At 42.2% G+C, this 17,856-nt stretch overlaps 1 protein-coding gene across 1 annotated transcript in view; it reads left to right on the plus strand.

Annotated features, from left to right (window-relative positions):
- Positions 1-15,385, plus strand: part of TAF4B (TATA-box binding protein associated factor 4b) — a 109,759-nt gene extending 94,374 nt beyond the window's left edge. The window contains exon 15 of the mRNA XM_004702921.2: positions 13,578-15,385. Within this exon, the coding sequence (XP_004702978.1) occupies positions 13,578-13,745 (168 nt within the window). The 3' untranslated portion in view covers positions 13,746-15,385. The remainder of the gene's footprint in view (positions 1-13,577) is intronic.
- The last annotated feature ends 2,471 nt before the right edge of the window (positions 15,386-17,856 follow it).

The following is a 17,856-nucleotide window of genomic DNA, read 5'->3' on the forward strand; positions in this document are numbered from 1 at the left end:
TTACACCATTCACTGTCCCTTAACCCACATTTCTGTTACTCGTCTCCCTGTGGGGGGTGTGGATTTATTTATCCAACCCTGTGATTGGTCGTCATCCCCTCCTCCCATGGTATTGCCACTCCCACTTCTGTTCTTGAGGGGCTTATCTGTCCTGGACTCCACGTTTTGAGAGCTCTTATCTGTACCAATGTGCATATTCCAGTGTAGCAGGATTTGTAAGCTAGAACTGAGGTCATGATATTGGCGGGGAGGAAGCATTTAAGAATTAGAGGAATACTGTGTTTCATTGGTGCTGTAGTGCACCCTGGCTGAATTGTCCCTTGTGATCCTTCTGTAAGGGGATGTCCAATTGTCTACTGATGGGCTTTGGGTCTCTACTCCGATCCCCTCGTTCACATTGGTTTAATTGTTTGTTTTGCATCTTTTGATACCTGATACTGTCAACACCTTGTGATCACATGGGCTGGTGTGCTTCTTCCACGTGGGCTCAATTCCCTTGTGCTCTTCGCACAATTCCTTTTTATCCATGTACAAGTTCCACATGAGCACAATGAAGTGTTCTGGAATTCCCACTGTTTCAAAGTTATCCGTAGTTTTTTATGATCCACACAGTCTCCTGCCCTGGCATAGTCAATAAAACACAAGTAAACATTTTTCTGGTATTCTCTTCTTTCAGCCAAGATCCATGTGACATCAATGATTTTCCTTATTCCACATCTGTTTCTGATTTCAGCCTGAACCTCTTGGTAGCTCCCTGTCAAAGTACTGCTGCAACCATCATTGGAAAATGGTTCCTTTCAGCAAAATTTTGCTGGCATGTGGTCTGTGATAGTGTTCTGTAGTTTGAGCATTCTATTGGGTCCATTTCTTTGAATTGAGTGACTGGTCACATTCCAGTCAATTGGCCAAATACCTGTCTTACAAATTTCTTGGCATAGACGAATGAGTGTTCCCAGTGCTTCATCAGCTTGTTGAAACGTTTCATTTGGCATTCCATCAATTCTTGGAGCCTTGTTTATGGCTAATGCTTTCAATGCAGCTTGAACTTGCTCATATGCTACCTCCTGAAGTGTCAACTAGTTGTTTTTGATACAGTGACTCTGTGTATCAAAAGGTTCCATCCTTTTGATGCTTCCTATATAATATTTCAATATTGCAACTTGAGGCTTCAGTTCTCTCAGATGCTGAGCGTGCTCTTTGGGCTTCTAATTCTAAGCCTTTGCACATTTCATTGTAATGTTTGGCTTTGTCTTCTCCAGCTGCCCATTGAAATGTTCTGTTCAGCTCTTTGGCGTCATAATTTCTTCCATTTGCTTTAGCTACTCTGATTCACAGCATGCTTCAGAGTTTCTTCTGGCATCCACTTTGATCTTTCCTGTCTTTAATGAGTTTGATTTCTTCACGAATGATGTTCTTGATGTCTTTTTATATCTCATCAGATCTTCTGTCATTGGTGTTCATTGCATCAAATCTGTTCTTGAAATTCGGGTGTGATCTACTCAAAGTTGTATTTTGGCTCTTGTGGGTTTCTTTGGTTGTTGGTTTTGTGGTGTTTTTTTTCTTCAGCTGTATCCTGATCTTATGTGTGAGCAATTGATGGTCTCGCGCCATAGTGAGCCCTTGGCCTGTGTAGCTGCTGATACTGACCAAATTGTATTTCCCAACCAATATTCCTTTTTCTTTCCAACATTTGCAGTTCAATCACCAATAACTATCAGTGCATCTTGACTGCATATTTGATCAATATCTGACTGAAGTGTTTGCTATTTTTGGTGCTTCATCACTAACTTTTGTGGTTGGTGCATAGAGTTGAATAATGGTTATATTGATTGGATTTGGTTGCATATGGTAGCTCATTGCTGTTGACTGCTTTTCTCAGGTGTATTTCATTACTCTGATTAGCATTTCAGTAAAATTCTTCTTCATTCTCCCAGGTCAATCTTGTATATAATAAGTGGGTCCCCTGGCCCAAACGAGGTTAATTCCTGGGTCTGTAAGACTTTGTAGGTAAATCAGAATAAATGCACACAATTTTTTTTTTCAATTGTGCTCAACTGACAACGTTTTAACTGTTCAAGTCAGATTTATGCCTTTGATCTTCTATACCTTCCTAATGCTGCAACCCTTTAATACAGTTCCTCATGTTGTGGTGACTCCCACCCATAAAATTATTTTTGTTCCTACTTCATAGCTGTAATTTTGCTACTGTTATGAATCATAATGTAAATATCTGATATTCAGGATGTATTTTCATGGTTACAAATTGAGCATAATTAAACATAATTAAAGCGTAGTGATTAATCACAAAACAATATGCAATTATATATTGTGAAGTATTTATGTGTTTTCCAATGGTCTTAGACGACCCCTGTGAAAGGGTTGTTCAACTCCCAAAGGGGTTGCGACCCACAGGTTGAGAACTGCTGTTCTGTACTCACCTCTGCAACGCACTAAGTTTAGGAACCACTGCTATTAAAAACTGTTGAAACACAGGTACTTTGGGGTGACAAAATTCTAGGGTAGAAGTTACATGTCAGTATTCTGAAAGGAGGATACTGGAGGTGCAAGGTCTATAGCTTCAAAAGTTCTGCTGGTTGACCAGCAGAGGGCACTCAGTCTTGAGGCGCAGTGCTTTTCCTGCTTTGTGCTGTTAGCCCTAGCAGCTCAAGAGGTCTTTTAAATGTAGATGTTCAGTGTTCTTGTTATATGCTGGCCCCAGCATTTGGTGCACTTTTACTTATCCTTGCTTTCAAGACTTGGAAGATATTTAATATTTGTTTGGGAGCCAGTTCTTCACTCTACGCTCTGTAGTCCATGTGTGTCTAGTCTTTGCTTTCTCTGTAAAATGTAAAATAGCTGTTGACTTGCACAGATTAAACTTGTGACTGGACACTATGTACACAAACAATGAGGGTTAATGATAGGGCCAAACTTTCCATAACACTCATTCACAAAGGCAGCACCGTGCCTATCAGACTAATGCAAGTCATAAGAAAGCAAGAGGTTATTAAAATAGTAAATATATGGTAGTCCTGGGCCACCATTCATTGATTACTCTCAAAGCAAGAGACACAAACCAAAGTCTAAGGACAGTCAGTTTCATAACCTTGAGATAGCAGTCATGTGCTCTTCTCACACTAGGGTGTTTCTGCCTTAAGCCCTAAAATCTATTGCAGGTAGGTTTGAGGTAAAGTCCAGGGTACGTGGTGAGGTTTGCATTGACTTCTGCTGTGACCTATCAAGTATATTGTGTGCCTCAAGTGGTTCACGGACACTAGGCAGGCTTTTCTATCTTGTGTTGGAAAACCAGAATATCAGAAGATTACATGACTTGATGGCAACCTTAGGCCAGCCTATATTTATGGCATTTTATTTTCTCAGCATTGTTTTAAATTCTATACCATTGGTTAAATTAATGACACTACCAATAGAATTACCTTATGTCCCCAGGAGATTATTTATATACTCTGTATCATAACATGATAATGAAGTCCCTAAAGTGAACCAGAGATTTATGAAAGGATTTGGGGTTCTGTGTTAGGTCATGTTGACTAGAGAAACAAATCTAGTGACACTCGTGTATGTATGAGAGAGAGCTTTATATCAAGAAGTTATTATATATCACGCAAACATCTCAGCCCCACCACTAGGGATGTCCAGTTGTCTACAGATGGGCATTGGGTCCCCATCCCACAACCCCCTTCATTGATATGATGATATGATTCTCTGTTCTTTGGTGCTTGATTCCTGGTCCCTTTTACCCCTCGTGATCACACATGCTGGTGTGCTTCTTCCATGTGGGCTTTGTTGCTTCTGGGCTAGATGGCCGGCCGCTTGTTTACCTTCAAGCCTTTAAGACCCCAGATGTTGTATCTCTCGATAGCCGGGCACCATCAGCCTTCTTCACCACACTTAATTATGCACACATTTGTCTTACAGGGATTGTGTTGGGAAGGTGGGTATCGTGGAATGACCGTATAGTTGAGCAAAGTGTTCTTGTATTGAGGGAGTACGTGAGTGGAGGCCCAATGTCCACGCAAACATCTCAGCCCCACCACTAGGGATGTCCAGTTGTCTACAGATGGGCATTGGGTCCCCATCCCACAACCCCCTTCATTGATATGATGATATGATTCTCTGTTCTTTGGTGCTTGATTCCTGTGCTACCCTACTACTAAACCTATAAATATAAGCACATAGGTCTATTTCCTCCATAATCATAAATATATTTATACGTGTACATGCCTGTATTTAGGCTTCTATGTATGCCCTCTGCCTCCTACTTCTTTCCTCTATTTCCTTTTGCGTACCTCTTGTCCCACTACCATGCTCAGCCTTCATTTGGGTTTCACTAATTCCGATCGGTTACATTGCCCTTGATCACTCCCTACCTGCCCTCCCACCCCCTCCCTGCCACTGGTTTTGAACCACTTGTTGTTCCCTTGTCCCTGGGTTGACCAACACCTCTTCCCTTCCCCCACCTCCCACTCTCCCATGTCTCTCCCCCCACCCCACCCCACTGTCGGTCCTGTTTTCTTCTCCACATGTTGATCCAGCCTATCTTATCTAGATAGACCTGCAGAGGTAATAATATGCGCATAAAATTGCGGTTGGCCTGGACAGCACCAAACAAAGTGGCACATAAAAACAAGGCGATGCAGGCAGCAACACCAACAAACTAACAAACAAGAAAGCCACTGACATACAAAATCTAAAAGAAGAAAAAAAAGAAAAGCCTGTTAATAGTTCAAGGTCTGTTTGTTGACCTTTAGGAGTGTTTTCCAGACGAATCTGATGGGGTGCCACCTCCTGGCCCCAAAGTCCCTCCTTGATACTCCCTCTGGACCTCCTTGCTCTGTCCCCTGTCCCCGCCACCCCAACCCCGCCCCACTGCTCTATTGCCCGCCCCCAGTGTTTTGCCTCAGTGTTGTGGGGTCAGCTCAGTCACACATCCCACACTGTGTCTCCAGTGCTGTCCCAGGTAGGGCCATGGGTCAGTGCAGGATGTCACATCTTGCAGTGGGGCCGGCCATATGGTCCTCTCTGTGCATTGGCCGCTCTGAGCAGGGCTATTGTCCTCTGAGGTTGGTGGGCCCTCCTGTGCTCCACTCTCTTCCTCCTCCTCCATTTGCTTCAGCTTCCTTCTGGGTGTGGTAGGTCTGTTCCTTTCCCTCACCAGCCGATCTATTTTCATTTTCTGTGGCACTCCCTTCCATGGTGGGGGTCAGGCTGATTCTGGTTGGGGCCGGGCATATAGTCCATTCATTTTATGGATCCCTCCGTGCGTTACGTTGCCCTCCTGGTTTGGCGCGTGATGGTGGGGTCTGTATGCACATTCCAGTTCTGTGGGGACACAACCAATACTCTCCCCCTGGGTGGATTAGTGCCTTGTTTCCCCCATGTCATCATCTCAGTTTCTCCGCACCCCGATTCTCCCTCCTCCGTCCCCCTTTCCCCTTCTTTATGTTGGACTCTCATGTAACTCTGTGGGTGTGGTCTGCTCTCCCCCCAACTACCTATGCTTCCACCCATTTATTGCGAGATAAGTGTCTGTTCTTCTATTCCTGCCGTGCTGATTGTACTTACCTCAGAGGACTCATGTTATACCTGTCGTTTTGAGTTTGGTTTACCGCGCTTAACATGATTCCTTCCAACTCTTCCCATGGACGATGTGTTTAATGTGATTGTCTGAAGAACAGATGGATTGACATGAATCTGCTCAATGCTCGCCCTCATGAAGATATGGGTGCTATAACAACGGGTGGTGAAGAAACCAGATGGTGCCTGGCTATCAGAAAGAATAGTGCCTGAGATCTCAAAGGCTTGCTTTCAAACAAACAACCATCTAAGTCAGTAGTTCTCAACCTTCCTAATGCTGTGACCCTTTAATATAGTTCCTCATGTTGTGGTGACCCCCAACCATAAGATTATTTTCATTGCTACTTCATAACTGTGATTTTGCCACTGTAAATCGGCAACTCTTGTGAAAGGGTTGTTTGACCCCCAAAAGGTTGCAACTCACAGGAGGAGAATCGCTGCTCTAAGTGAAGTGGTGAAGCATCAGCTAAGTCAATATGGAAGAAGCACACCAGCCTGTTTGATCCAAGAGTTGTAAATAATAAAACCCAAATCTGAAGGCTATGCTTGACAGTGAAAATCTATTTACCTATTTACAGGACACTCCCACCTCCACCCCCACAGCCCTCCATGGATTAAGCCTCTGGTGAATCCCTTCTGACCAAAGTCTAGGCATGTGACTAGCCTTGTAAAGTCGATTAAGGGAGATGTAGTCAGGTTGAAATGTAATACCTTATCATTTGATCTCCCTTTTGACCCATTTTTAAATTGTTTCCATTTTTAATATTTTCTTTCTTTTTGATTGAGGTTTTCTGTGTTTTGTCTAGTCGTTGTTGGCTTTTTGTTTGTTCGTTTGCTTCCTGTTTGTGTTTTGTATGATTTTCTATACATGAAATCCATGACAGGTAGAGCTGCAGACACAGTAACTGGATTGATAATTGCCTAGGGGCATGGCAGGGGAGGGTGGGAAGGGATGGGGAACTAACCACAAGTTCAAGAAGAAAATATCCTGGAATTATGGTGATTGCTCCAATCTTATTAGATTACATGATGTGTGAAGTATATACCAATGAAACTTTCTTTTTTTCTTTTTTCCTTAACTGTAAAAGACCTTAGTTATCTGTCAGACCTGCTGTGAGATAGCACAGGGTTAGAATTATTCAAAATCATGTAGAGAGTGTGGAAACTGTACTGTATGTTTGCTTCTCAGTTCCTCTCTTCACTTAAAATATCCTAGCTTTGGAGCTTGGTTAAACTATGGAGATTCAGACAGACATTTGTATTCTCATTGTCTTATGATTCCAGGAATGAAGTTTACTTTAGCATTTAGTTAGGGGTTTGGTTGATTCTGAAAACAGCATGCTCCTCCACACTTTGATTTGCAGTCCAGAGGAAAGCTTCTTGTCCAGGGTACAGCTTCACCCATCAGCCATCAGTCTGAGGTGCCCCTTAGTCTTCCTTTTCATGTGATGCACTCATGGCTCTACGAAAACTCAGAAATGCCCCTAGGAGGGACAAGGTAATGTGGCAGCACAGAGTATTTCTCAAAGTTAGTTATCCCAACAGTTAGCAACAACTTGACAGTAAAGGAGACATGGGCAGTGAGGTGGAACTCGTTCTTACCAGGGGATGGGGGGCAGGCTTGGGACGAGTATTCCACCGTTTCCTGCTTAAAAACCTTCAGTGCCTCCCAATGGCACTGAACCAGCCCGTGGAGATAATGACTAGGTTGATTTCCCTTTTGCAGATCAGTGAACTGATCCCCAGAGATCCTACGTCATTTACCAAAGTTGCTAATGGACCAAACAACCAGTGTTTACTGCTGTTCACTTCTCCTGTGTATGTTTGTCTCCTCCAAGATAGATGCCGCCCAGCCTAGACCCATGACCAGATGGATTGACAGAGTGGCTGCAACTGTGGACGCAAACCTAAGAACAGTTGTGAGGCTGGCCCAGGACCGAGCGGTGCTTTATTCTGTTGTTCAGAATGTGGCTGGGAGTTGGATATGATTCGCCACCGAGCAAATAGCGTAGCCCAGATAAGTCTTCAAATTGAATCAGAGCATGGACGAGCATGAGGCTCTGTTCCCCTGGGTGGTGGCGTTTGGATATGGCCCGTGAAGCAAGTCACTGAGAATCTGGGAATTCACAAAGTCACTGGGGTCATGAAGGTTCTTCTGCTTTTAACTGAGTCTAACAGTCATCTAATTTACCAAGAAATGTGGAAGATAGGTAAAAATGCTTTTGAAACTTTTCCTTCTTAGTCATTGTTTTTTTGAGGGGATAAACATTTAGAAGGCTGGTTCTTTTTAGTTACTTAGTAACATTCCTCAAATGGCATTATTGCTGAAATTGATAACTCAGCAATATCTGCTTATCCTAATAAAGCCGGCAAGTGTTTCCAAAGTTTTATTATGAAAACATAAAACTGTGTTTAGTGGTACACTGTAAAATGTGGACTAAATTGATCTACTTGTGAGTATTTTAGTATTTAGATTTGATTAGGCCTCTTAGAACTTCAGTACCTTAATTATTTCTTGCATCTCTGATGATTTTACCTTGCCTCTGCTTAGATAAGTCAGGAATCGAGCTTAAAGACTGTTGTTGTTAGGTGCCATCTTGTCAATTACGACCCTCTGCACACGGAAGGAGGCACTGCCCAGTCCTGCACCATCCTCACAGCTGCTCCTGTGCTTGAGCCTTTGTTGCAGCCACTCTCTCAGTCTGTCTCGATGGGGGCTCTCCTCTATTTATCTGCCTCTACTTGACCAAGCATGAGAGCCTTTTCCAACATGTCCAAGACTTTATGTATGTATGTATGTATGTATGTGTGTATGTATGTGTGTGTGCAGTCTCGCCATCCTTGCCCCTGAGGAGCACTCAGGCTTTACTGTAGTGGCATGTGTGTTGCTGTGATGCTGGAAGCTATGCCATTATGTATTTCAAATGCCAGCAGGAGTAACCCAATGTGAATAGGTTTCATTGGCGCTTCCAGACTAAGAACTGGAAGGAGGAATCAGCTACCCACCTCAAAGGATGTAGTCACTAAAAGCCTTTTACATAGCTTAAGGGATGACCTGATCGATTTCAGAAGCAGTCTTTCGCCTCTGAAGCCTCCTTTTCGTTCTTCACCTGCCCTGGGTCCTTGGCTGCATTTGTGCTCTTAGGTATGGGCACTGTACGGGGGCCATAAGCCAGTTTTATCAACTTCAGTGAAAGCTCTTGGTGGGAGGCAGAAACCTACAGCAGAGTGAAAGGTAGATTTGGGATTTTTATGGCTGCCAGCCAGCCATGCACTCTCCGCCTCGTTACCATGGATAACTGAGAGGTAGCTGATTATTCTCAGCAGGTCACTATTAAATAGATGAGTCAAGAGTTGTGGGCTTTCTTGAATTACAAGCATGGGAATAAGAATGCTATGTATTTATACCCAGGTTCAAGACAGTTTGACTCTCTGAGTCAGTCACTATTTGGGAAAGAAAATGCTCTCACCTGTGTAGAGTTGTGAATTATGAAAGGCATTTCTGTTGGGTTACTAGAGATCCCTCGGGGCTTGTTTCATTTATAACATTGCCTCTGGCCCTCTGCAGCATCCTGTTGGAATGACCTCCTTTTCAACCCTGTGCTGGCAGCTGTACCATGACTGTTTCCCCTGGATCTTCAGGCTTGTCACATGACAAACATGAACTGTGACCCCTTTGTCCCTTACCCAGATGACTAGCTCGTTTTCTTATGTGTTGAACAACTTTGCTTTATTTCCTCTCCTCTTTTCCCCCCTTGTTTCTCCCCCATCGTTTAGTTTCCTCCCCAGACAAGATTTCTCTTTTGTGGCAGTTTTCATTGCATTTATGTTCTAGAGCACCGATGCAGAGACCCACAGCCTTCACAGCTTGTGTAGGTTAGACAGTGCTGGGAGCACATCACTAGAACCTCCGACAACTTCCCCTCTCTCCTCCAGTCACGGTTCCTCTCCCCCAAAGGAAATCGCTGTCGTGACTTCCACCGCTGTGCCTGACTGAGAACTTGATACAAATGGAATCATACAACACATACTCCTTTGTGTCTGGGCCCTTTCATTTGAAACTGAGTTTGTGCTGATAGTCTTGTTACACAACTCGTTCTTGATTGGTAGTATTCCAGTTTATGAACGCATCACTGTTCACACCACTCTTCCCTGCCTCCGTTTTTTAAACCTTGTATTGATTTGAGTGGAAGTTTCCAGAGTAAAGTAGTTTTCCATTCAATACTTCACACATTTTGTTTTGTGACAGTGGGTGCCCATCTCCCTGGGGGTGTCATTCAACCTATGGGCCTGTCTGACTGAACGTTAAGCCATTGGAGTAAGCTCAATTCCAGACTTGAAGAATGGCTGAGTAAAGGCCAGTGTTAAGGGTTCCACCGGTGTCTTTTCAGACCAATAAGCTTGTACGTTTTTATGATTTTGAATTTTGTTCCACATTTTTCTCCTCCTTTATTCAAGATCTTCTATTGCAGCGGTTCTCAACCTGTGGGTCACAATCCCTTTGGGGGTTGAACGACCCTTTCAAAGGGGTCACCTAAGACCATCAGAAAACACGTATTTCTGATGCACTTAGGAACTAAGACCACACTTCTATCCCTCTCCAGGAGGGTTTGCCCACGTGCACATAAGCCCTTATGTGAGTACCCACCGTGAAGACTGTTACCCATCCTACACCATACTTCAAGACAAAATTTCATTGATTCGTCATTAGAAATAAATATTTCAACAACAAAAAAAAATATTTAGCAGTTTATAATTACATATTGTTTTTGTGATTAATCACTATGCTTTAATCATGTTCTGTTTGTAACAATGAAAATACATCCCACATCAGATATTTACATGCCGATTGATAACAGTAGCAAAATTACAGTTAGGAAGTAGCAACGAAAATAATTTTATGGTTGGGGTCACCACAACATGAGGAACTGTATGAAAGGGTGGCTGCATTAGAAAGATTGAGAACCACTGTTCTATTGTGATCCCTTTCAGATCCCTGTTGGTAGTGGTGATGGGCACTGTCCAGTTCTTCTGGTCGCAGAGGCGAGAAGCCTGAGCTTTGTGGGGTCCATTAGTTCTTTGGAGTATTTGTTTCTACTCTTGATGGGCATTTGGATGGTTTCCAGGTAGCACTGTTGGGAATGGTGGTGCTTTTAACGGTCTTGTAAATGTCTTTGTGATGAACTTTTATGGTTCCTTAAGTAGAAGTGGGATTGTGGAGACATTTAATTTTTAAAGTCTTAGAAGAAACCGAACAATTTTATTTTAGGCAAACTTTTGGTAGGAAACATTATAAACACATGAAGATTCAGCTTTAGCATAATAAATCTAACTTGTGGCTAAGGAAGATGCCTTCAATCAAATGACCTATGTAGTTCAAGACATGACTCATGTATATATAAAAAAAAAACTTACCATTCACTGCCAATGACAAGTTATTCTAACTTTCTTCTGACTGGTTTTATCCAGTTTTCCAGAGCCCATTCTGCAACAACAAATCTTTTTGTTTTTTTTTCTGCAAAAATCTTATGGACATATTTTGATGGTAATATTTTACAGTATTTAGTGTTTGAGTGGTGATGGTCGCCGGAAACAGTGATGTTTTGGTGTTGAAATCCGTCTTAGCTAATGCTACAGAGGCTGACCTCTGGCAGTTACACACACATATTACACGCATTACCAAGAACTGCTCAGGCGATGAGACTGGCTCTGTTTAAAACCAGGCCTTTGTGCTGACTGGAATCATCTCTCCTCCTTTCTCTCTTCTAAAATGTGAACTTTTCAAAACGTGCTCCATAGTTACATGGGGAGAAGCTTAACCTAATCTAAGTATTGAAATGCGCTTGTGGTATCTATCGTACACCTAAAAAACTGGGTAGTAACTTTTAAAGTTCATTTGTCCACTAGGTAAAGTGCCCCCTGCGCCTCTTGTTAACAGGCATAGAATTACCATATATACTCGAGTATAAGCTGAGTTTTTAAAAGCACATTTTTAATGCAGTTTTTGTGGTAAAATTAAGTGCCTCGGCTGATATTCTGGTCGGCTTATACTGAGTATATACGGTAAGCAGGACCATCCATGTGTTTTGGAGGTTGCCCCTCTCCTCTTTACAAACAAAACCCAAAGCCCAAAAAGGTAAAGAGAAACGAAAATCTGGTAGTTGTAAAAGAGTAGAGACAGAACTGGAAGCTCTGCTTCTATATGAAGCAAACACCTTTTCTTATGTACGACTTTTGGATGAAGAAAAGCGAGCTGTCTGCCCTCTTACAATGGTTTTGGAACAAAGTACAGTTAAAAAGAGAGTCAAAGATTGCACTTTGACAAATTTATCTTTTGAGAATTCTGTGGATTATTTTTTAATTGTTTTATTAGGGGCTCATACAACTCATCTCACAATCCATACATACATCAATTGTGTAAAGCACATTTGTACATTCATTGCCCTCATCATTCTCAAAACATTTGCTCTCCACGTAAGCCCCTGGCATCAGGTCCTCATTTTTTCCCCTCCCTCATGAGCCCTTGATAATTTATAAATTATTTGTCATAACTTGCCCTGTCCAACGTCTCCCTTCACCTACTTTTCTGTTGTCTGTCCCCCAGGGAGGAGGTCCCGTGGATCCTTGTAATCGGTTCCCCCTTTCCAGCTCCCTCTACCCTCCCAGTATCGCCACTCACACCACTGGTCCTGAAGGGATCATCCACCCTGGATTCCCTGTGTTTCTGTGGATTTTTTTTAATCTGCCAATTTTACTTGATATTTTAAACAAGTGTTTGTAGACAGCAATGCATAGAAACAATTTTAATAGAGAACTATTGTGCTTCTTACCTTTTTTAATGTTTAGAACTAATTGGTTCTGTGTTTAGTGAATTCATTAAATTCAGGTGGTCTTGGGGATAATCTGTGTGGGGGGGTGCTGTGCAGAGCCTACACCCTGGAGGGCATGGAAGTGGTAGTTCTTGTCTACAGCAAGCAGATGGTGCAGGGAGGGGCATATACAGACTCGTTTGATGCAGTGTGAAAGGGAGGCCCATGGGGAGCATTCCATGGGGAGCTGCAGAGGGAGGGAGCATTGGCAGTGGGTCTTCATGGACCTCCATCTGTTGGTAGAGGAACAGTGTGGCTGAGGCCAAGATGCTTTGTGAGGACTGATGCAAACTAAGGCTGGAGAAAAGCCAGGGTGGCGGGTTTATACCGGGTTTGGTAATATTAAACCATCCTGATGGTTTGGTGGGTTACACGTTGGGCTGCTAACCACAAGGCCAGCAGTTCAAATCCATGAGCTATTCTGCGGGAGAATGAGGTTTTCTCCTCCTGAAGTGTTGGAATCTTGGAAACCCACAGGGGCAGTTGGAGCATGTCCCATAGGGCCACTCACTGAGTTAGAGTTGACTTGATGGCACTGAGTTTGTTTTTTGAGATTAAAAAAAAAAAAAATTGGTGACAACACAGCACAGTGACCAAGAGCACTCTCTCTAGATCACTGTGTGACCTTGCACAGATGGTATACCCAACCCATCAGAATCCAGCTTTCTCTCGAGAAATGTGGACAGCATGTGCCTAACTTGCTGCAAGGTTGTGATATGTGGATGTTAATATGTTAATCTGATCTATAGTAAAATGATAATATGTGAACAGTACTCAACGTAAATCTCAATGCCTAGTAAAATTTCAGGTAGTTTACTATGGACAGAGGGGAACCATTAGAGACTTCTGAAGCAGGATGTGGTGGCCATTTGCCTGCCATAGCCCCCTAACACACCAAACTCATTATGACAGTCATAGTCGTCCCCCGTGGCGTTCCGAGACTAGCTGTTTGTGATAGTGGAAAGCTGTCTCTCCTGAGGAGCCTGCTGCCTGCCCGGAGGGCTGCTGGAGGACAGCATCATGTCAAATCCAGCCCCTTAACCAGCGACAGGGTCATTCACCAATAAAGGATTCCTTATCGTAAACAGTTTCCCCCTTTATTTTCTCTAGGGTCTCAAAGACAACGTTACTGCTTCTGGGACACCCAGCCTGACAGCCACCAAACAGTTGCTTCGTCCAAGAATCACGAGAGTTTGCCTCAGGGACTTGATATTCTGCATGGAGCAGGAGAGGGAGATGAAGTACTCGCAGACTCTGTACCTGGCCCTTCTGAAGTGACACTCCGCTCTCTTGCAGAGCCTCCATGCTGTTTACTGCCAAAGACGTGAAAAAGAGCACTGTTGCACTCTCGTGAAACACCCATTTTGGGGAAATAATCGCCAATATGGGAGGCCATTGTTTACAGTTTCAGATTTACTAATCTTGGGCCATTACCCCCTGGGGTTCCTGATGACCAGGATTCAGCTTTGCCTTGTCAAAATCAATGGCGCCCTGTCTGTTTCGACCTGCTTCATTTGCTGTAAGGTTGTAGCCTGTAAGGTTTCTTTGAGACCAGTCTAATTCAGGTTTCATTGGGGAAAGAAAGGAAGAGTCACATTGCCCTAAGAAAAGTGTGTTTAAATTCCTGTACTCACTCTGTCTCCTGGGCTAGGTTAGGTGGTCTGGCTTGGGAACAAAATCTGCTTAGCTAACTATGGCAGTCGCTTAAAGTTGTAGGTAGCAAGTTAGAAAGCAAGGCCCACGATGGGTTGGCTACGTGAGCCCTGTGGTGTCAGAACGGAGACAAATGGAGATCATTTGTGCCTGGGGTTGCTATTCTCTGGTTCATCTCAACCATGATACCAAGTGAGGGGACATCCTTGTCAGGGGAGCCTTAAAATTGAAGCTGCTGAAATAACATGATGAGAAATGGAAATGGTGGAGAGAATGGGAAGGACGTGTGGGGCCTTGAGTTCAAATTGATGCAGGGAGATGAAAACAGAGATACAGCACAGACAGTCTGCCGCATATGCCCAGGACGGGCCTGGGGAGAGTGGGAATGACAAAGCAACCTGAGAGTGTGTGTGTGTGTGTGTGTGTGTGTGTGTGTGTGTGTGTGTGTTGCATTGCTGTTATTGAAGAAATGGGGAAAATACTAAGGAAAGTGGAGCAAACCCTTTCAAATACTCTTCTTTTAAAGGAAGAAGTTATATTTTATTTGTATTCTTTAAATTCTAAGAAGTGTAAGGTTTTGTAAGTTACCTTTTCTTCCTTTTCTCATAAAAGTTTACTCTATGTTTAAAACATCTCAGTGTATTAAAAGTGACCAACTTGACGAGAAATCTTTGGAATTAGGATTCCATTTTGGAGTCTGTACTTCAAAGTGGAATGTCAGCATTTCACTTTGGGGGACCATGGAAAGATAGATGTACTGTCAGAACGTGTTCTATATTCATCTGAAGAGGAAGCTGCTGTTTTGCAAACCCTCATTTTTCTTTAAAAAAAAAAATCCCACTTGAATGAAAAAAGAATAGCTGTAGGTAGAATATAAACATGCAGGGTAAGTAAATCCTCTAACAAGTTTTAAAAATGGGGAAGCTGTGCTTGTTAGACATAGATTGAGTGGCGCGCAAAGCCTGACGTATATATTATGCTTTATTCTCTCCTCCCCAGTGGGGCTGTTATGGCTATATTCTATATTACTCTTAAGTTCTGCATCAGTCAAAAGTTTTGTTTTAGCAAGTTATTACATACAATGCTGTAAATTATGTGTGAAGAGTATTTTGAAGAGATAATATACTCTGTTGGGTTTTATATATTTAAATGCTTAGCTTTATTTTTTGTAAACTGCAGCATATCCTCATATTTGTGTATAATCTTATTGATCAGATGTTTGAAATTATTTCAAATACTTCATTAAAATAATTATTTTATTATAAGAATAACTGGTCAGTTGCTAACTTTGAGGGCCAGTGTCATTGGCCCTGAAATGCTCATATCTGCTGGGCACTGGGTCTCCCGGCTCAGGCTTTCTTTGAGATGTTGACATGAGCGTTCCTGAGCCTCACTTGCGATCTGGGTGGGCTGTACCACTTGCTCTGGAATAGTTATGGGGTTGCATACTATCTGACTCCTGAGGAAGCTACGTATATCATATATACACGTGTAGAAGCTAAGTTTTTTCAGCACATTTTGTTGTTGTTGCAGTTTTTGTGGTAAAATTAGGTGCCTCGGCTGATATTTGAGTTTGCTTATACTGGAGTATATATGGTAAATTTTTCTTGGCCCATTAGCATTTTCTCACTAAAGTATTACTTTTCGAAAGTTTCCTTTAACCCATTTTAAAGCTGTGTGTTGTGAAATACAAAGAACTAGTACAGTATTTCCAAGGCATTCTTCCTCTCAGCTTACAAAATGAGGATGTTAAGATCTGCTTCGTGTACAGTTCTACTCTTACAGTCTTGGCAGTGTCTTACCATTTAACTCACAAAAGTCGGTACTTCTTAAACAATGAGAAGATCTGGAGTCATTAGGTGTGCTATGTGCACCCTTTGGCAAACATCGGTTGGTGGCAACCACTTTTATAGGAGGGGATATATCTTCTTCCCTTTTCTGACCCTCTACCTTTATGACTGCACCTTCAGAATTTATTGTCAGAAATATTCTATTTACCTTTTCAAAAATAATCTTGCTGACATATTTTGCTTTATCATAAAAATTTATTTAATCCATTTACTTTCAATATGACTGACTTTAAATAGTCTCCTGAACATCTTTGACCTTATTCCTCTTAGAGAAATTAAAATGATTTTAATTTTTTTGAGGTAAACAAAAAACCCACTGCCATCGTGTCAATGCTGATGCATAGCGACCCCTGTGGGTTTCCGAGACTGTTTACAGGAGTAGAAAGTGTCATCGTTCTCCCAAGGAACAGCTGGTGGTTTCGAACTGCCAACCATAAGGTTCACAGCCCAACTTAAAACCACTGTGCTACCGGAGCTTCTACATTTGAGGTAAATTTTACCCTATTAGAATTTTGGCAAAATTCTAGGCAGAATTAAGACTATAACAATTTTGTAACAAATGCAGTAAAAAATACAAGCAATGTTAAGTTTCATTCTTTAGAAACTATGAAAACAAGATACTGGTTAGGTTGGACGGAACTTTGGCTAATTGTACAGTGAACCAACTCAATGTCCATGACACTTTGAGCTGGACGAGCTGCTGGCTCTGCCGCAGCTAAGGTTATAATGGGTCACGTGTAGACTCGTGAGCTGGTGGCCAGTCTTTACTCTCAGTTTTGGCATTACTGCCATTTTAAGCACTGTATGCCTTTCTAACCTGACACAACACTGTGTAAAAATTTTTTTATTTTATTAGGAGCTTTTACAGATATTATAACAATTCATAGTGCCATTAGATCATTTAAAAACATATTATTTCTTGAACTCTTTAATACCAGCTCCCTTTTATCCCCTCCCTTTCTCACTCTACCACCCCCATGAACCTATAATGTATATTATTATTATATTTTTGCTGTATCTTATTTAATGTATCCACCTACAATTCTGTTGTTTGTACCCCTCAAGTGGGATTATACGGTCGTTGCTATCAGTTCCCCCTTGCACCCCCTTTTCCCACCTCTTCATGTACCCTCTGGGAATCATATTGCTGTTTCTGAGGGGTTTATCTATCTTGGATTTCATGCATCAAATAATCTTAATTATCGTATATGCTGGAGTATAAGCCAACCCGAATATCAGCCGAGGCATCTAATTTTACCACAAAAACTGCATTTAAAATGTGCTGAAAAACTCTGCTTCTACACGAGCATATACAGTATACAAATGACCATACACAGGGCTAGCAAAATGAATGAGGTAAAACTAAGGCCATGATGGGGGGAGGAAATATTAAAGAAGTAAAGGATAGTACGTGTCTCATCAGTGCTACATTGTACCCTGGATGTATCCCTTCCATGTGTCGCTTCCTACAGGTGGGTTTGGGGTCTCCACTTTGTGCTCCTTCACTTCAATTTGATTGCTTGTTTTTGAACTTCTGGTATCTATTTCCATCGACACCACATGATCACACAGTGTTCTTCTTTCATGTGGGCTTTGTTGCTTCCCTGCTAGCCTTTAAGACCCCAGACAGTATTATCTTTTGATAGCCGGTACCATCAGTTTTCTTCACCACATTTCCTTATGCACCATTTTGTCTTCAGTGATCGTGTTGGGAAGGTGAGTATCATACATTGCCACATTAGAACAAACCGTTGTTATACTGAGGTAAGATTTTATTTTATTTTTTGCATTTTTATTTTATTTATTTATTTAATCATTTTATTAGGGGCTCATACAACTCTTATCACAATCCATACATACATCAATTGTGTAAAGCACATTTGTAC

This window comes from Echinops telfairi, unplaced genomic scaffold, assembly GCF_000313985.2.
Source record: "Echinops telfairi isolate 266 unplaced genomic scaffold, ASM31398v2 ScPeMD7_7400;HRSCAF=8409, whole genome shotgun sequence".
NCBI lineage: Eukaryota > Metazoa > Chordata > Mammalia > Afrosoricida > Tenrecidae > Echinops > Echinops telfairi.